Source organism: Misgurnus anguillicaudatus, chromosome 18, assembly GCF_027580225.2.
Source record: "Misgurnus anguillicaudatus chromosome 18, ASM2758022v2, whole genome shotgun sequence".
NCBI classification, from domain to species: Eukaryota; Metazoa; Chordata; class Actinopteri; order Cypriniformes; family Cobitidae; genus Misgurnus; species Misgurnus anguillicaudatus.
In genome coordinates, this window is record NC_073354.2 from 6,076,583 (window position 1) to 6,093,448 (window position 16,866).

A 16,866-nucleotide genomic window follows, 5' to 3' on the forward strand; every position below is an offset into this window, starting at 1 on the left:
GTTGGTTGCCCTTGCTCACCCTTGACCCTCTGAAAGGACTTGTGTACGAGTGAATCGGTGTCATTTGCATATTGTAACTCCTCAAAATGAAAGTTCATTTTATATCTTTTTAAACACTAAAGCTAATAACACATATTTTACTTTTCTAAATTAGTATTGGTCAATCTCAAGTAACTAGTTTATTTTTAACATGGTTTCTTAATAGAGGATGGAGGCAACAGGACTGAGTTTTTATAGATTTAGAAAATACATGCATTTAGCAAATAGCTGCATTAGTGCTAATAACATGAAGAGCAATGTCTTATTTAAAAATAAACTGATAACATCAAAGAAATAATGTGTGACTCAGGACTGAACATTAAGATTGACATTTACACACTGAAAAAAAAACAACTTGTAAAATTTACTTTAAAAAGCAGTACATTTTACTTAAAGGGACAGTAAGTAGTATTTACCCCATCTAGTGGTAAAATTGTATTTTGCATTCAAACGAATAGTGCTCTCTAGTGCCTCGCTTTGCAAATGCGTGCGGCAACTACGGTAGCCGTTATGTAATCACTGATCTTGTCAGTTTCAGCTGGTTTACGTGTTCTGAATGAAAACGCGTTATGGAAACTGTCCCTCTCTGCTATTACTGTGCATTCAGACCGCCACCGGTGAGAGCGTCAAAGTGGCCGGAAGTCATTCATTTTCAATGAGAGCCGGCGGCGAGCTCCGGCGAGCAGGGGCGCGGCGCGTCATGTACAGCGTGAGCGTCGAGGAGAGTTGAAATCAGCTCAACTTTATGGTAATGATATATGACGCGGTTCGGCGGCAACCAATCGGAAGGCGGAAATGTTCGGCGGCAACCAATCGGAAGGCGGAAACCTCCGCCTGAGAGGAGTTCAGAGAATGCATTCGAGCGTCAGAGCGTCCACTACGCCTTTTCTTTAGCGTCGTTGGCAGGGCAGCCAGAGCTTTTATTGACTCTCTCGCCGGTGGCGGTCTGAATGCACAGTTATAGTTTATCAGTATGGCGGAACGACATGGAAGCCTCATTCGCTCTGTGCACAATATGGCGACCACTGACGTTTCTAACTTGACTGTGTGGGCCAGTACTTCCGGTGAAAACTTCCGGTGATCTGAGAGTGAGAGCGGGAGACAGAGACAACAGTGAATGAGATCAACAAACTGGATGACTAGATGTTTTTATTATGAGTGTTTTTAGAATTAAAGAGAGGCGACTTGCCTTTCAGAGAGTTACAGGCTCAACACTTCATTGTTGTGTGCCATTATGTACCGTTTCGTCAAACTACAACAAAGTAATCAGCTTTCATGCATTCCCCGTTGATGCTGCGGTACGGGCTAAGTGGATGCAAAATATCCGGAGGGATGACTTCAACCCGACCCAAAACACCCGGGTCTGTAGTCGGCATTTTAAGCAGACTGATTTAAATGTGACTGCCGGGGGGTTGAGGAGGCTGAAGAAGGGAGCCGTACCAGTTTACTTTTCGTGGAATGGGTACAAACTACCTGCGCCCCGACCGAGCGTCTGGGAACGGCGTCCGCGGGCCGAGAGTCCCGCACCAGAGTCAGACTCGGACTCGGAGATGGATACCGAAATGGCCATAGATCATGACTACTGTGTAGTCCCTGAAACAGGAGCGAGGGCGAGTAATTTGGCAGACGAGAATGAAGCCCTACGTCGCCAGATCAGAGAGCTACAACAGCAGTTAGAAGCCCAGAAACTTCGCCAGCGTTTTGGGATAGATCGCCTGTCTACATCAGATGAGAACATGCGCTTTTATACCAGGTTTGCGTCCTACAAGAGTTTCATGGCATTTTGGAAATTAATTGAACCTGCTGTGATCCACAAGATGGTGCGCATAACCAGTGCCAAGACAGCTTCTGCCAGCATCAGCACAGTCCATCACCCAACAACGGTAGGTAACATGACGTGCATACAGTTGTTGGCTTAATGTTACTGAAATTAGATTTAAAATATTTTGTAATTGCCCCTGTTGGTTTGTGGAGTTAACTACATCTAACTAAAAAGTAAAAGCCAGCCAGCTGATGTTGGTATTATTTTCTGATGTAGGCTATACTTAGTAATAGCAATGTCAAGGTAACTAAACAGACTTTTGTTTTTTATCTGAACAGAAACTGAGACCCATTGATGAGTTGCTGCTGTTCCTGATGTATCTGTCAGTGGGTTTTCCTCTCAATGACCTTGCAGAGAGGTTCAGCATTCACCGCACTACTGCAAGTCGGATCATCTCCACATGGACTCATTTTCTGTACTGCCTGCTGGGAAGCCAGCGCCTTTGGATTCCTCCAGAGGTAGTGAGAGCTCACCTCCCACCTGAGTTTGCAGATTTTTCAGATACACAGGTAGTCCTCGATTGTACAGAGATATTCTGTCAGACGCCATCCTCTCTGCTCCTTCAAACTGAGGTGTTTTCTACCTACAAATCGCACACAACATTCAAGGCTATGATTGGCATGGCACCCCACGGTGCTGTCACTTTTGTGTCTGGGCTATATGCAGGCTCTATGAGTGATCGCGAGATCTTTAAGCTGTCTGGGATTATAAAGCTTTTAAAGCCAGGTATGGCGATCATGGTGGACAAAGGTTTTGTTGTGGACAACCTTGCTCCTTGTAAGGTGTACCGGCCTGCCTTTCTCAGCAACAAACGACAAATGAGTCGAGAGGATGTCAGACAAACACAGTCAATTGCACGTCTGAGAGTGCATGTGGAGAGGTGCATAAGGAGAGTGAAAGAAAACAAACTGTTTGACAAGGACATACCACTGTCTATATGCGGGAACATTGATGAATTGTTCAGTGTGGCCTGCTTCCTGGTCAGTTATCAGAATGGGCCGTTAGTGAAGGCATGGGCAACTCCCCAATGAGTTAAATTGGTAATTTTGATATTAATAAATCGTTTAGTCTTAAATAGTGTTTAAATTGTATGATGTTTTCTCTCTTAATTTTTACTACTTTCGGTTATCTTTTGATATTTTATTATTAGTGTTCAAAATGTATTGTACGTGGACGTTTTGTTTGATATGTTGTGCAGCACTTTGGTCAGCATTTATGCTGTTTTAAAGGGCTACAGTATATAAATAAACTTGACCTTGATCTTAAAGATCTATCTTGCTTATTAAAAACAATTCTTTGTGTCATTGCCTTCATTACATTAGCTTTGGATTTTTACTGATGACTTGAAATCAAATAAAAACACACACCACAGATGACATTAGATGTAGAATTTAATAAGAACATATTGAATAACACTTATACAACGATCTAATATTAACAATTAGGGACGCAAAACGATTAATTACATCCAAAATAAAAGTTTGTATTTACATAATAAATGTGTGTGTACTGTGTATAATTACTTTGTTTTTAAATGCACATACGTGCATGTATACATTTAAGAGAAATGTATTTACATATAAAATATATAATATAAATTACATATAAATGCAGTAATATGCACATGCTGCTGATAATAATATAGTTATTGCAAATAATATGCAAGCATATGTGTGTGTTTTATAGATAAAATAATTATACACATTACACACACACATTTATTATGTAAATACAAACTTTTATTTTGGATGTGATTAATTGTTTTACAGCTAATCACAAAACTTTTACACCAGGCTGAACCATTAATGTTTTAAAGATCAGATCAGGTAATGATAGAAAAAGAAAAAATCCCCCCTCTCCCTTATAACCCTAGCAACCTCTGCATCTGTATAAATTCTTTGTACAAAAAGGTCCTCCTCTGCAAAAACCACAAAATCACACCACTGCATTCCAGTGATAAGCAGTTGGCCTTGCACCTGCCAATAGTAGCTGTGGCTTGGCTTCAGACGCAAGGCGCCACTCTGCATGTGCAGGCAACCAGAGTCAACATAGCTCTTCAAGTTGGGGCATTTCACCTCCACCAGCCCGAACGGTGGTGCCTCCGTTCGATCAAAAACGACACCATCTGGAGAGGATCCGAGCCAGGGAGCATCTGGATGGATGACAAATCCTGATGGCCAGTAGTTGACGTTTTTAATGCGGGCATATTGCTGAATAGCTTCTGGCTCCAGTGCCAGCCCCCTCTTCATCAAGGCTGTCTGAACCCCACCTTTGCGGATGCGTTCTGCAAGGTTCTCTGCAGAGCTGTGACCTCGGACATGGCACACCTCACGGAACCTGGATGAAGTGATCCTCATCTTCCTCAGGCTGTGCCACTCTGCGCTGCCACTCTGTTCTCTCGTAGCCATCTCGATGGATCTTGCCATGTCAAAAGTAATGTTAAGGGACATTACATTAAGGTGTTGTTGGTGAGTGCACACAAAGGAACATGTGGTTGGGTCCAGCCTGTGACCATCTAACGGCAGGGGTGGTGGAGGGGGTGCGTCTGGGTGGTGGATGATTACCCTACTCACTGGCAATGGGTGCTGATATGAAATGGGGCTCCCTTCTTGAACGGTCCCAAAGGTTGAATCAACAAGAGGGACATCACTGCTTATCGAGAGTGTAGTGATTAGCGGAGCAAGTTCTGCCGCGAAGTCCTGGTATGCCTCGTCAACCTTCAGGGAATCTGGGTCTGGCAAGTCACCCCGCACTGCTTTGTAGCGCTTGCTCCTTTGAAAACAGTTATGTCATAATTATAAAAAAAGAAATAATAACTCTTAAAACAACAAGAATCTGACAATGACTGCAGAATAGATTATTATTTGAGAGTGAATATTACCTTACACCATCAGCAGCTGTGTACTGTCTTGACTTGGGTTTGGTTGAGATGAATACCATGTTACCCACTCTGCCTGGTTTCACACCCTATCAAGTAAACAAACAAATAAACAAATAAAACTTAAGGACAGTTGGTTAGCCCCCATAACATACCATCACACGTAGGGGTGTGTCATATCATACCGTCCACGATAATAAGGGTATAATTTTTTACATATAAATGACACAGCGACACACTGACGTATGGCACATTTATGTTCCCTAGTGCGCTCATCAACAACACCATTCTGCAGTACGTTAGCCTCCGATGATGATTTAGTACCTAAAAAGGGAGCTACATCACACAGACTCTTATGTATAAAAGGCATGTGACAGTGTGACAGACAGATTGAAATCAAGCTTCCTTGTGTTGTGTAAACTCTTAACAACAACAATACCCCATAGTAAAAACGCAATGGCAGAGCAAACATTTAGGTGAGATAAATGTAATAAGAAAAAAATATTCTATATCGTCATAAATATAATTTTTGCAATATTGTTGAAATATAGCAATATAATTAACCCTGTAATAGATTTGGTAATGATGCGCTTGTTTTGTCTTCATTGTGCTTTTTAAACAAGGTTGTAGAACTTATATCCAATTTCAAAAAAAAAATATATATATATATATTAGCCTAAGTTCTTAAGTACTTACCAATCTTCGTGGTTTATGCCATCGCTGCTCAGTTTCTGTGCAGCTGAGGACAGGTGGTACTGCTTTTAGTTGTAGCGTAGAGTATTTTGTGGTCTGATACAGTAGTGCAACACTGTGGTTGCAGAGAGCGGTTCCAGCCACACAGGAGCACTCAGCCACCGCTATTTGAATCGGTGAGCTGTCCTCAAAAGTAATCTATGAATAAAACATGATTTTAGCAAATAGTAGAGGTATGATTCATAAGGCTACCAGAACAACTAGAACAAATAAGACAGCCTCAATAATCTTAAAAGATTTTCTGTTGTATTAAAATACAGTTGTTACTTAGAACAAATGAACAGTGTTAGTAAAACATTGAACAGGTTAGTATAGCCTAGATTGAGGGTACAAAATCAACGCTTACCTCACACTGACTAATGTACCCATCATGAACAGGCCTACTTATGCTCCAAAGAACGGGAGCAGTAACAACCAGTTTCTGGGGTGTCCATGAAAGTATAGTTCAGGTTTAAATCAAATAAACAGACTTAAGTTTTCTTATTGATATTCTACATCCACATCACCAACTATAGCCACAAAAATACCCCAGAATCTGACTTGAACTGGTTAAACACATGTTTTGTCACCCTACTCTGAGGTCGTGAGGCTTCTCATGCTTCCTCATGGACCTATAACATACAGCCCTGACGGTCACCCTCCCTGCAGGGTCTTTGTTTGAAACTGTGGGAATTTAGCATCATTCATGTAATGTTAGACATATAGACCAATACTTACTATAGCTGCAAAAGAAGCACGAAACAGAACTGTATTCTGCCGTACTGTCTGTGCGCACGACACTGGTGCGTGTCTTTCTGTGTGTGTGTGTGTGTGTGTGTGTGTGTGTGTGTGTGTGTGTGTGTGTGTGTGTGTGTGTCACAGTCAGGGCATTTACATGATATGATTAAGCGTGCAGCACTAACATAAACCAAAAAGAAATACTCAGACCTGTCAAATAAATAAACGGCTCAAATAGACAAATAAATAGACAGCTGTCTAAACTTAGCGATAGATTATGTTTTCTCTACGCCCGGTTGAATCGTTTGTTTTGGTTCTGGAAAGTTAGCGCTTTTTCAGGGTGCTGCGTTTTTGTTTTGGTCGTATCGTATGCACCTCAACCAAAAATAAAACGTTTAAAAACAATTGTTAATTCTACAAATCTAAAATCTGTACAGGACAACTGACCTAAATGTTAACTACATAGCTACTGCTACCTAGTTAGTGATACAACAATGTGAACGTGTTTTGCTGTCAGTTTCAAACTTACCTTCATAGTTGTCAATAAAACTTGAAAGGTACATCTTGTACCCCTTTTCCCGTTTACTCCGGGGGGCAGAGCATCCATTTCGGACGAGTCTGTGGACGTCTGATATAGTAATTTTTGGCAGGTCTTGGAGACATCTGGTGTAAAACATCGCCATCTTGCCGGAAGTGCTCACCAACACAGTCGAGGTGCGGAAGTAGAACGGAAGTAGAGTCGTGCACGGAGCCTATTGGACTTACCCGTTCAATGTAAGCAAAGAGAAGAAATTCTAAGCTTACAAAGAAAAGTCAGATCATCGGCAGAGGTCATTTGACACCAAAGTGGACATATTTATGAATAAAGACATTAATTTTGATTAATAAAACACTTAAAACCCTACTTACTGTCCCTTTTAAAAAAGTTTGTGCAAATTGTTATGAGTATTTTTTAAGTACAACTTACCTACTAAAATCTACTTAATAATGCATTAAAACATATGTTAAATAATTAAGTAAATTTTACTTCACTGTTTTTTTAGAAGTTATATTTATTTTAATCGTTTAGATAAAGTCTAGTTTTTTTATACTGAAGCATTGCTGTCCTAAAAATATGAAATAAATCGTATTTACTGTTTGTTATTTTCTTTAACACAGTTCTATGGACTTAAATAAATGGCATTATAACACACAATTATATACTATAAATCAGTCATTGAATAAACTTGATTCTGAACAGACACATAACAAACACAAACTGTGATTTTGACGTATATTGTAAGCACTGTGGAGAGAAATACAATATAATGTTCCGAACATCATGTAAGTAAACACTGATCACCTGAACGGTGACTTCACAAAATTATCATTTACAACAAAACAACATCAATAATATAAGAGCTTGAACCTATATGACATTTTATTAACAAATATTTAAGTAGTTAAAGTTCTTATCAGTTCTTGTTCTGTGATGAAGCTTAAAAAAATAAAAATATTCAGGCACAAATGATTTATGGGTATTCCTTACAACATGTGCAAATAAATTTAAATTGATTTTACTTTAATGTTTTAGTTTAATGGATTTTATATTCTTAAGTTAAATGAACTAAGAGTTTTTACTTGAATGTACTAAAGTTTTTTATTAAAATTGACTGAATTATTTTAGGACTATGTGCAGTGACTATAAAACAGTTAAATAATACAAGAAAATATCTAATACGACTTACTATTGCCACACAGTTCATTTTCTACATGAATTAATGTATTTATCATCATTTTACTTACTTTCAATTAAAAATTGTTAATATTATTTGGCCTATGTAGAAATTATAAGAGTTAATCTAATATATATTACTACACCAAAAAGTTTGTTTTTTCAGTGCAGTCATGGCATCAATATCTTTTCAAATTAGCTAATCTGGATTACTAGTTGTAAATGGGATCACATGTCAATGTTGATTATTTACTATTTAAAAACAGCAGGTAGATGGTGAGTTTGGGGTTACTACGTGTTTTTACTTTACGAGGCAATAAAACAACACAACTTACAAAAGAAAAAATTGCTGAATGTATCATGTGCAATAATTACATATCTTGCTTTCATTAACTGAATATGAAAATGAATGACTCTCTGTCTTTCTCTGTATAGAGGAATCGTTCACACAAAATTTTAAAATATAACTTTCTTCAGTCACGAGACACACAAGAACCTTTAGGCTTGTTCGACTTCATGCGGTGCCACTAGAACTGACAGGCGGCGGGTGACGTCAAAGTACCGCGAGAGCGAGACGAAATTAATTCAATTTTATTTATATAGCGCTTTTCACAATTGGTAATTGTTTCAAAGCAGCTTTACATTAATAGAAGCAGGAAAAAACAGAAAAATCGACAGATAGGATAACAAAATACAGATAGCATAAGCAGCAGAGTTTGCTGCGGCTATGAATCAACATTATAAGTGAGCGTATTTGGCAGGGCACGAAGGGATGCACCGTACACAAGAGGGGCCATACACCGAAAAAGTTTTAAATCCCCCACTTTACAGCACAGTGTTGCAACAGTTGCATGTACCCATGGTAAACTCACATGAACACCACAACCACCATCCTGAAGTACAAAATATACCTTGACAAAACCAAATCTTTTATCATCAGGTCACAATTTCTGAAATGTCAATGCATTTCTTCATTTATTTATTTGGCTAATTATTTGATCCCACTGAATAACTGCTATCTCAGTAAGTATAGGCTGTCTTTATTCTCAACTTCAGTTTAAGCTTTTCCACAGGCGTGTACACTAAAACATTTTAAATAAGTAGATTTTTAAACAGATTTGTAGCTGATAAATATGGGAATATTCAATAAAAGCTTAGGATAGTTGTGTGTCCAATGATGATCAGACAGGCAGTATTGTAGAAAAAAGAGACAGAAAGTCATCTCAATGTGAAAGAGTGTACCAGAATTCACCCTTCATTTCTAACGATTTACCTGAATTAACCTCTTCCTCTTCTTCACTGTGATTGGACATATCTCAAAATAAGGGACTTTGTGGGTCCTCGTGAGCATAGATGAATATCACGAACTTTGCAGTTCAGCAAAAGTTGTCATGAAGCTCAATAACTTAACACTTCACTCTGTATGTAATGCCTTGTGGTATTTTTTTGTTTTTGTTTGCAGTAAACCCGTCTACCTCCGTTACTGTTCTCTTCTTTGCTGACAGCTTCAGCACAGGTGATAAAAGCATAACCTTCAGATTAATGAAGTACTCGCACTAAAACATTGCTGTGTTCAAAGTGAGATGCCATGTTCGTGAAATGAAAGGGTCGTCTCTCTTCTCATTCAGATCAAAACCTTCAAAAGCTAAAAACATATTGTAAGATTGCATTGAGGCATCCGCTAAAGCTTTTAATGAGAGCAAAGCATTATGGGTAGAATTGTTTTATTATTAATCTACAAAACCTGAAAATCTTTTTTATATTTAGTATATTTGTTGCTATAAATATTTATTATTTTGTCATTTTCTGAAGCACTCATGAATGAAAATATATTCTCATTATTGCGGCATCCCATAGCCACATAGAGGCTTTGTAGTGGGCTCGTGACTCGTTCGCTGTCGGTCATCCTGACTTCAATGAAGCACTGACGATTTATATTGCTTTTAGTATTTATTTAAGCACATACAACATGATAAAACCGGCATTCATACGGTCAACAGAAAGTTGGTTCCCGCTCCTCAACCTCTCCAACCAATGCACACTCAACCCGACAAAGAAATAATAAAGAATTACCGCACTTACATTCCGGCCCCATGATTATTACGAGAAAAAGACTAATAATCATTATCATATAACAACAACAACAATCAACAATCAATCAATACATAAATTGAACAACATACAAATCATTCATAGATATTTATAAAAATATGTGTTTGTGTATGCATTTGTCCGTGTAAAAAATAAGTAGTCTGTATTGCTTCGTAGGAATTATCCTAAGTCCAGTCAGTCAAAAAAGAAAGTCCAAAAAAGTCTGTCTATAGTCAGTCAAAATATCCAAATCAAAATGTCCGTACGTCATTGAGCGCTCAAAAAAAAGAAAAATCAAAAATCAATTATAGCTGCAAGCAGCGATGCCGGGGTCAAGCCGAAAAGGGCACAGAATGAAGTATTGGTTGATGACCGTCATGATTTAAGATTTAAGAAGGTTTCAGTAGATTAAGGCAAATATAGCCATTTTTCAAATCTTGAGTGCTGTGTAGAAACAATGGGTTTTGCCTCAGGTCATGTTTGTGATGACACCCACCAAATTTAATATACATATGATTAAGCAATGTTGAGATATAGCCTCAAATGACTTGACCACTAGGGGGCACTGCATCGAAACAATAGATGGTTCCTCAGGTCATGATTGTGATGACATCCACCAAATTTGATATACATACGATTAAGCAATGTTGAGATATAGCCTCAAATGACTTGACCACGAGGGGGCACTGCCCCGAAACAAAAGATGGTGCCTCAGGTCATGATTGTGATGACACCCACCAAATTTGATATACATACAATTAAGCAATGTTGATATATAGCCTCAAATGACTTGACCACTAGGAGGCACTGCACCGATACAATAGATGGTGCATCAGGTCATGATTGTGATGACACCCACCAAATTTGGTGTACATATGATTAAGCAATGTGGAGATATGGCCTCAAATGACTTGACCACTAGGTGGCACTGCACCGAAACAATAGATGATGCCTTGGGTCATGATTGTGATGACACCCACAAAATTTGATATACATATGATTAAGCAATGTTGAAATATAGCCTCAAATGACTTGACCACTGGGGGCACTGCACCGAAACAATATGGTGCCTCAGGTCATGATTGTGATGACAAATCCAAATTTGGTGTACATACGATAAAGTGATCTGGAGATAAAGCCTCAAAACTCTTAACCAGTAGGAGCACTGAAAAGTTTACAAGGGCTTTCAAAAAATGTCACTGATGAACTAGGTGGTGCTGTAACAAAACATTCCATACACCCTCAGTTCATGACATTTACAAGTTGTGAAACATTCACCTATTCATACAGTGTCAGCCACACAAGAGCCATCCAGCTCATCGGGAGCATTTGGGCTTAGATGTCTCACTCATGGACACCTCATCACTTGGTCAGGTGGAGCTGGGGTTTGAACCTCCAACCTTCCGATTTGTGGACAACCTACACTAACCCCTGAACCACTGCCAATACACACATCAATGTGCAAAACCTTTGCGAAGATATAGCCTCAAATCCATTTTCGTGCTCGCCATTATATTTGTTGATGTGCTATACAACAACTGACAAAAACTTTTTCTCTAGAGTCTAGATTGTGTGTACCAAATCCAAGCCAATCAAACGAACGCTGTAGGAGGAGTTTTGAAAAAGTTGGTATGCTTTGTTATTGAAAATGGCAGACAGAAAACGTTTTGATATCATTTGACTCGGCATGCCTCAAGGAATCTAACAATAGCACTTTCATGAATTTAGACTCAATTTTGCAGTAGTTATAAGCAAAAAAAAATCACTTTTCAATGACTGTTATGACATATAACTCATGGACATTTTGACACTTGGTCAGGTGGAGCTGGGGTTTGAACCACCAACCTTCCGATTTGTGGACAACCTACACTAACCCCTGAACCACTGCCAATACACACATCAATGTGCAAAACCTTTGCGAAGATATAGCCTCAAATCCATTTTCGTGCTCGCCATTATACTTGTTGATGTGCTATACAACAACTGACAAAAACTTTTTCTCTAGAGTCTAGATTGTGTGTACCAAATCCAAGCCAATCAAACGAACGCTGTAGGAGGAGTTTTGAAAAAGTTGGTATGCTTTGTTATTGAAAATGGCAGACAGAAAACGTTTTGATATCATTTGACTCGGCATGCCTCAAGGAATCTAACAATAGCACTTTCATGAATTTAGACTCAATTTTGCAGTAGTTATAAGCAAAAAAAAAATCACTTTTCAATGACTGTTATGACATATAACTCATGGACATTTTGACACTTGGTCAGGTGGAGCTGGGGTTTGAACCACCAACCTTCCGATTTGTAGACAACCAGCACTAACCCCTGAACCACTGAACCACTGCCAATGTGCAAAACTTTTGCGAAGATATAGCCGCAAATCCATTGCGGCCTGCTCATCAACATGCTCAAACTAGGTGGCGCTGTACCGAAACTGTGCACGCACCCTCAGGTCATGACTGCCATCAAAACTAACAAATCTCATGTAAATATGTTTAAATTTGGCGAAGATACTGCCTCAAATCCGTTTGTTCCCACTCTGCATAAAATTTGTTGACGCGGTGTACGGAAACGGATTGGCGAATCGACACGAATTCCATAACTTTTTGCCATGAGTGTCTCTAGATGCTACACACCCATTCTTTACGCAAATTGGACAAAAGCTCTAGGACGAGTTCGAAAAAGTAGGTTTTACAAACAATTCAAAATATCGAAATAATTAGCATGGCGGAAATGATGTCATATGGTGCAATCGAATTGGCATGAGCCAAGGAATCAGAAGAAACAAGAATTGCGTTTCTATGACGTACGGGTCAGCAGTTATAACCAAAAATGTAAGTGAAAATTTGGACTGTTGGTGGCGCTATCGGGTTTGACATAGACACTCCAAATTCGGTGTGGGGACTATTTGGAATGTCCTCTTTGAGTGTGCCAAATTTCATAACTTTCCTACAAAAAAAGTTAAAATTCAAAATGGCCGACCCCCAAAATGGCCGACCGAAAACCTTTTGGTATCGTTTGACTCGGCATGCCTCAAGGAATCTAACAATAGCACTTTTATAATTTTAGACTCAAGTTTGCAGTAGTTATAAGCAAAAATAGCCATTTTTCAAATCTCGTAAACACTAGGTGGCGCTGTGACGAAACTGGGCATGGACCCTCAGGTCGTGACTGCCATCAAAACTACCAAGTTTCGTATGAATACGCTTAACTTTGGTGAAGATACAGCCTCAAATCCGTTTTTTCGCGCTCTACGTAAAATTCATTGACGCGTTATACGGTAACGGATTGGTGAATCAACACGAATTCCATAACTTTTTGCCATGAGTGTCTATAGATCCTACACACACATTCTTTAAGCAAATTGGACAAAAGCTCTAGGACGAGTTCGAAAAAGTAGGTTTTACAAACAATTCAAAATATCGAAATAATTAGCATAACGGAAATGACGTCATATGGTGCAATCGAATCGGCATGAGCCAAGGAATCAGAAGAAACAAGAATTGCGTTTCTATGACGTACGGGTCAGCAGTTATAACCAAAAATGTAAGTGAAAATTTGGACTGTTGGTGGCGCTATTGGGTTTGACATAGACACTCCAAATGTGGTGTGGTGACTATTTGGAATGTCCTCTATGAGTGTGCCAAATTTCATAACTTTCCTACGTACGGTTCTATGGGCTGCCATAGACGCAATGGCGGAAGAAGAAGAATAATAGATAATAATAATAATAATAATAATAATAAGAAAACTAACAATCCCAATAGGGGTCTCGCCCATTCTGGGCTTGACCCCTAATTACAGTCCTCTTCAGATTCGAGGAGTAGACAAATCTTGGTGACCGGTCTGTCTAAGCAGTTATACTTGGTTTTAATCCTTACTTGGCGAATCAATCCCCTTTTATCTGGTAAAGTATGAGTAATTTTACCCATAATCCATGAATTCCGAGGGGCAGCATCATTGACAACAAGTACGACATCGCCTACTTGAAAGTTTCTCTTCTTTACAAGCCATTTCTGCCGTGCCTGTAGCTGAGGTAGATATTCCTTTAGCCATCTCCTCCAAAACAAATCAGCCATGTACTGTACTTGTCGCCATCTACGGCGAACATATATGTCCTCCTTTTGAAATAAACCAGGGGGTAAAGATGGTTGGGTTTTCAGAAGTAACAGATGGTTGGGCGTAAGAGCCTCCAAATCATTGGGATCCATAGATGATCTAGTTATAGGACGGCCATTGATAATTGACTCCACCTCACACAAAAGAGTATGAAGACCCTCTTCATCTATACTCTGTCCTCTTAGGATAGAATTCATAATCTTCCTCACTGATCGAATCATTCTCTCCCAGATGCCTCCATGATGAGATCCTGCAGGAGGATTAAATATCCATTTGATACTCTTCTGGCTTAGAACATCGTTGATCTTTTCATGATTCCAATTTTTAATGGCTTCTCTCAGTTGGCGTTCGGCTCCAACAAAGTTAGTTCCATTATCTGAACGTAACTCTGATACTTGACCACGTCGTGCTATGAACCTTCTCAAAGCATGAATGAAAGAATCTGTGTCTAATGATGCAGCCACTTCAATATGTATGGCCCTTATAGACAGACAAGTAAAGATGACTCCATATCGCTTCACAGTACTTCGTCCACGTTTGATCTCAAATGGACCAAAACAATCAACTCCAACTCGAGTGAATGGTGGCTCATCTGGTGAGATTCTACTTGAAGGTAAATTTGCCATTTGCTGACAACCTGTTGTTCCTTGAAGTCGTTTACAGATTACACATCTGGACAGAATTTTACGTATGGCCGAACTTGCTCCTGGTATCCAATATCGTTGACGTAGCTCGGCCAACATGTAATTTCGTCCACTATGTCCAACCTTATCGTGAATATGCCTTAGGAGTAGCTCAGAAATATGCAGATCTTTAGACAGGATTACTGGATGCTTCGATTCTTCAGGCATAGCTGCATTATCCAGACGTCCATACATTCTTATAACACCTGCATCAAGTATCGGATTGAGACAATACAAAGGACTGCTGCGTTTGACCTCTTCACCTCTCTGTAAAGATTTCAATTCCTCTGGAAACCTCATCCTTTGCGAGAAGCGAACAATCTCCATCTCACTTTTATCTAGCTCTTCTACTGATAGATAGCCTTCACACATATTGGATTGTAGTTTACACATATCTTCATCGATGTTAACCTTTACTTGATTAGACTCGAGTGTTTCCTTTAGTTGTTTTCTCCTTTTACTTAGAGCTAGAAGTATTCTCCTCAGCCTAAGAATCCAGGCCACACCTTTCTTCAAACGTGACCATGATGAATAGTGATTGATTAGCCGTGTAACAGCATCATCTTTCTCCTCAGTTTGAACCAGTAGTGTGTTAACCACAGCTTCTCGTTTGATTTCTGGATCTTGTATCAAACTCCTTTCCAAATCAATTGGGTTGTTTGGCCACTCTTCCTGTGATCTAATAAGAAAGGGAGGGCCGTATGTCCACGTCTGCTTCTTTAGAAAAAGATCCACCTTAAGCCCCCTTGAGGCAAGGTCAGCTGGATTGTTGGCAGAATCGATGTATCTCCACTGAGCTGCGCTGGATGCTCTCAGAATCTCTGACACTCTGTTAGCGACAAAACACTTAAATCTGGAAGATTCATTTTGAATATACTTTAACACAGCAGTGCTGTCAGACCAAAACACTGAATCTTGTAGTTTCATCTTTAGATCCCTTTTCCATAGCCTATCCATTCGGCTGGCAAGAGTGGCAGCGGTAAGTTCCATGCGGGGAATGGTGGTAGATTTTACTGGTGCTACTCGAGCCTTACCCATCAGAAAGGCAGAATGTACGGTGCTCTGACTGTTATGTAGAAGCAGGTAGGACACAACACCATAGCCTTCTTCACAGGCATCAGAGAAGTGGTGTAACTGAGCCAGCGTGACTTCTCCAAACTCTACAGGTTTCAAACATCTTTTGGTCTCAAATTTCTCCAAGCCATGAAGATCCTCAAGCCAGTTTCTCCATCTCTGTACATACTTAAGGGGAATAACGCTATCCCATCCAATCTTTTCCCTACAAAGATCCTGAAGAATCTTTTTTGCAGAAAGAACAACTGGAGACAAAAATCCAAGGGGATCATATACGGCACTGATAACAGAAAGTATTCTAGGGCCCTATAAAATCCGTTTTATTTTTTCCCAAATTCCGTTTTATTTTTTCCCAAATTCCGTTTTCTCCGTTTTAATTTTTCCAAATTCCGTTTTATCCGTTTTAATTTTTGGCAATTATATTTTTTACACTTTACTGTTATTTTAGTCATAAAAACAGTGTGCCTTTAATGTTAATGATTAAAATGTAAATGCTTTAGGGAAAAACTGGATAACAGGATTACTTAATGACTATAAAAGATGCATTTACACACGCACACACGCCGCGCACACACACACACACACACACAACTCAATTCAATGCATTGTTTAGTGTTGTTGCAGGAGGCTACAACAAGGTGTCAAAGCAGTGGTGCCTTCGTGCCTTAAACACATCAATCTAGCGGAACGCGATCCATATTTTATACACAATCGCTTGAAATGCATATAACTTTACAAACATACACAGGATAGTGATATGACTTAGGAAAGCATGAGCACGCAGCTCTTTGCATGTGCGAGCGAAAGAGAGACAGAGAGCGGCACCATGATGCAGATGATTTTATTTTAAATGCGAGGGATAGTTAGTTTGCCTCAGCTCGCTTGAAATGCATAAAACTGAACAAATACATGATGATTTGTGTTCGCACTTCGGACAGATGCGTGAGCGTGTGCATGTGAGAGAGGTAGGCTACAGTGA

The 16,866-nt window shown here is 39.4% G+C and overlaps 2 protein-coding genes across 3 annotated transcripts; one reads left to right on the forward strand and one right to left on the reverse strand.

Moving 5' to 3' along the window:
• Window positions 1-1,029: 1,029 nt before the first annotated feature.
• On the forward strand, window positions 1,030-3,153 carry LOC129430742 (uncharacterized). The gene is made up of 2 exons (XM_055188248.2): window positions 1,030-1,922; window positions 2,140-3,153. The coding sequence occupies exons 1-2, from the start codon at window positions 1,194-1,196 to the stop codon at window positions 2,890-2,892; spliced, it is 1,482 nt and encodes a 493-aa protein (XP_055044223.2). The 5' UTR covers window positions 1,030-1,193; the 3' UTR covers window positions 2,893-3,153.
• Window positions 3,154-3,234: 81 nt separating this feature from the next.
• Window positions 3,235-6,923, reverse strand: LOC129430744 (uncharacterized). Of its 2 annotated transcripts, none has more exons than XM_055188252.2 (4): window positions 6,067-6,923; window positions 5,436-5,630; window positions 4,743-4,828; window positions 3,235-4,633 (listed from the first exon to the last, which is right to left on the reverse strand). In XM_055188252.2, exons 1-4 carry the CDS (start codon window positions 6,097-6,099, stop codon window positions 3,679-3,681), a joined length of 1,269 nt encoding a protein of 422 aa, XP_055044227.1. In that variant the 5' UTR covers window positions 6,100-6,923; the 3' UTR covers window positions 3,235-3,678. The 2 variants fall into 2 exon arrangements, with proteins under 2 accessions (XP_055044227.1, XP_055044226.1); XM_055188251.2 differs by having other exon boundaries at window positions 6,739-6,922.
• Between the last annotated feature and the right edge of the window lie 9,943 nt (window positions 6,924-16,866).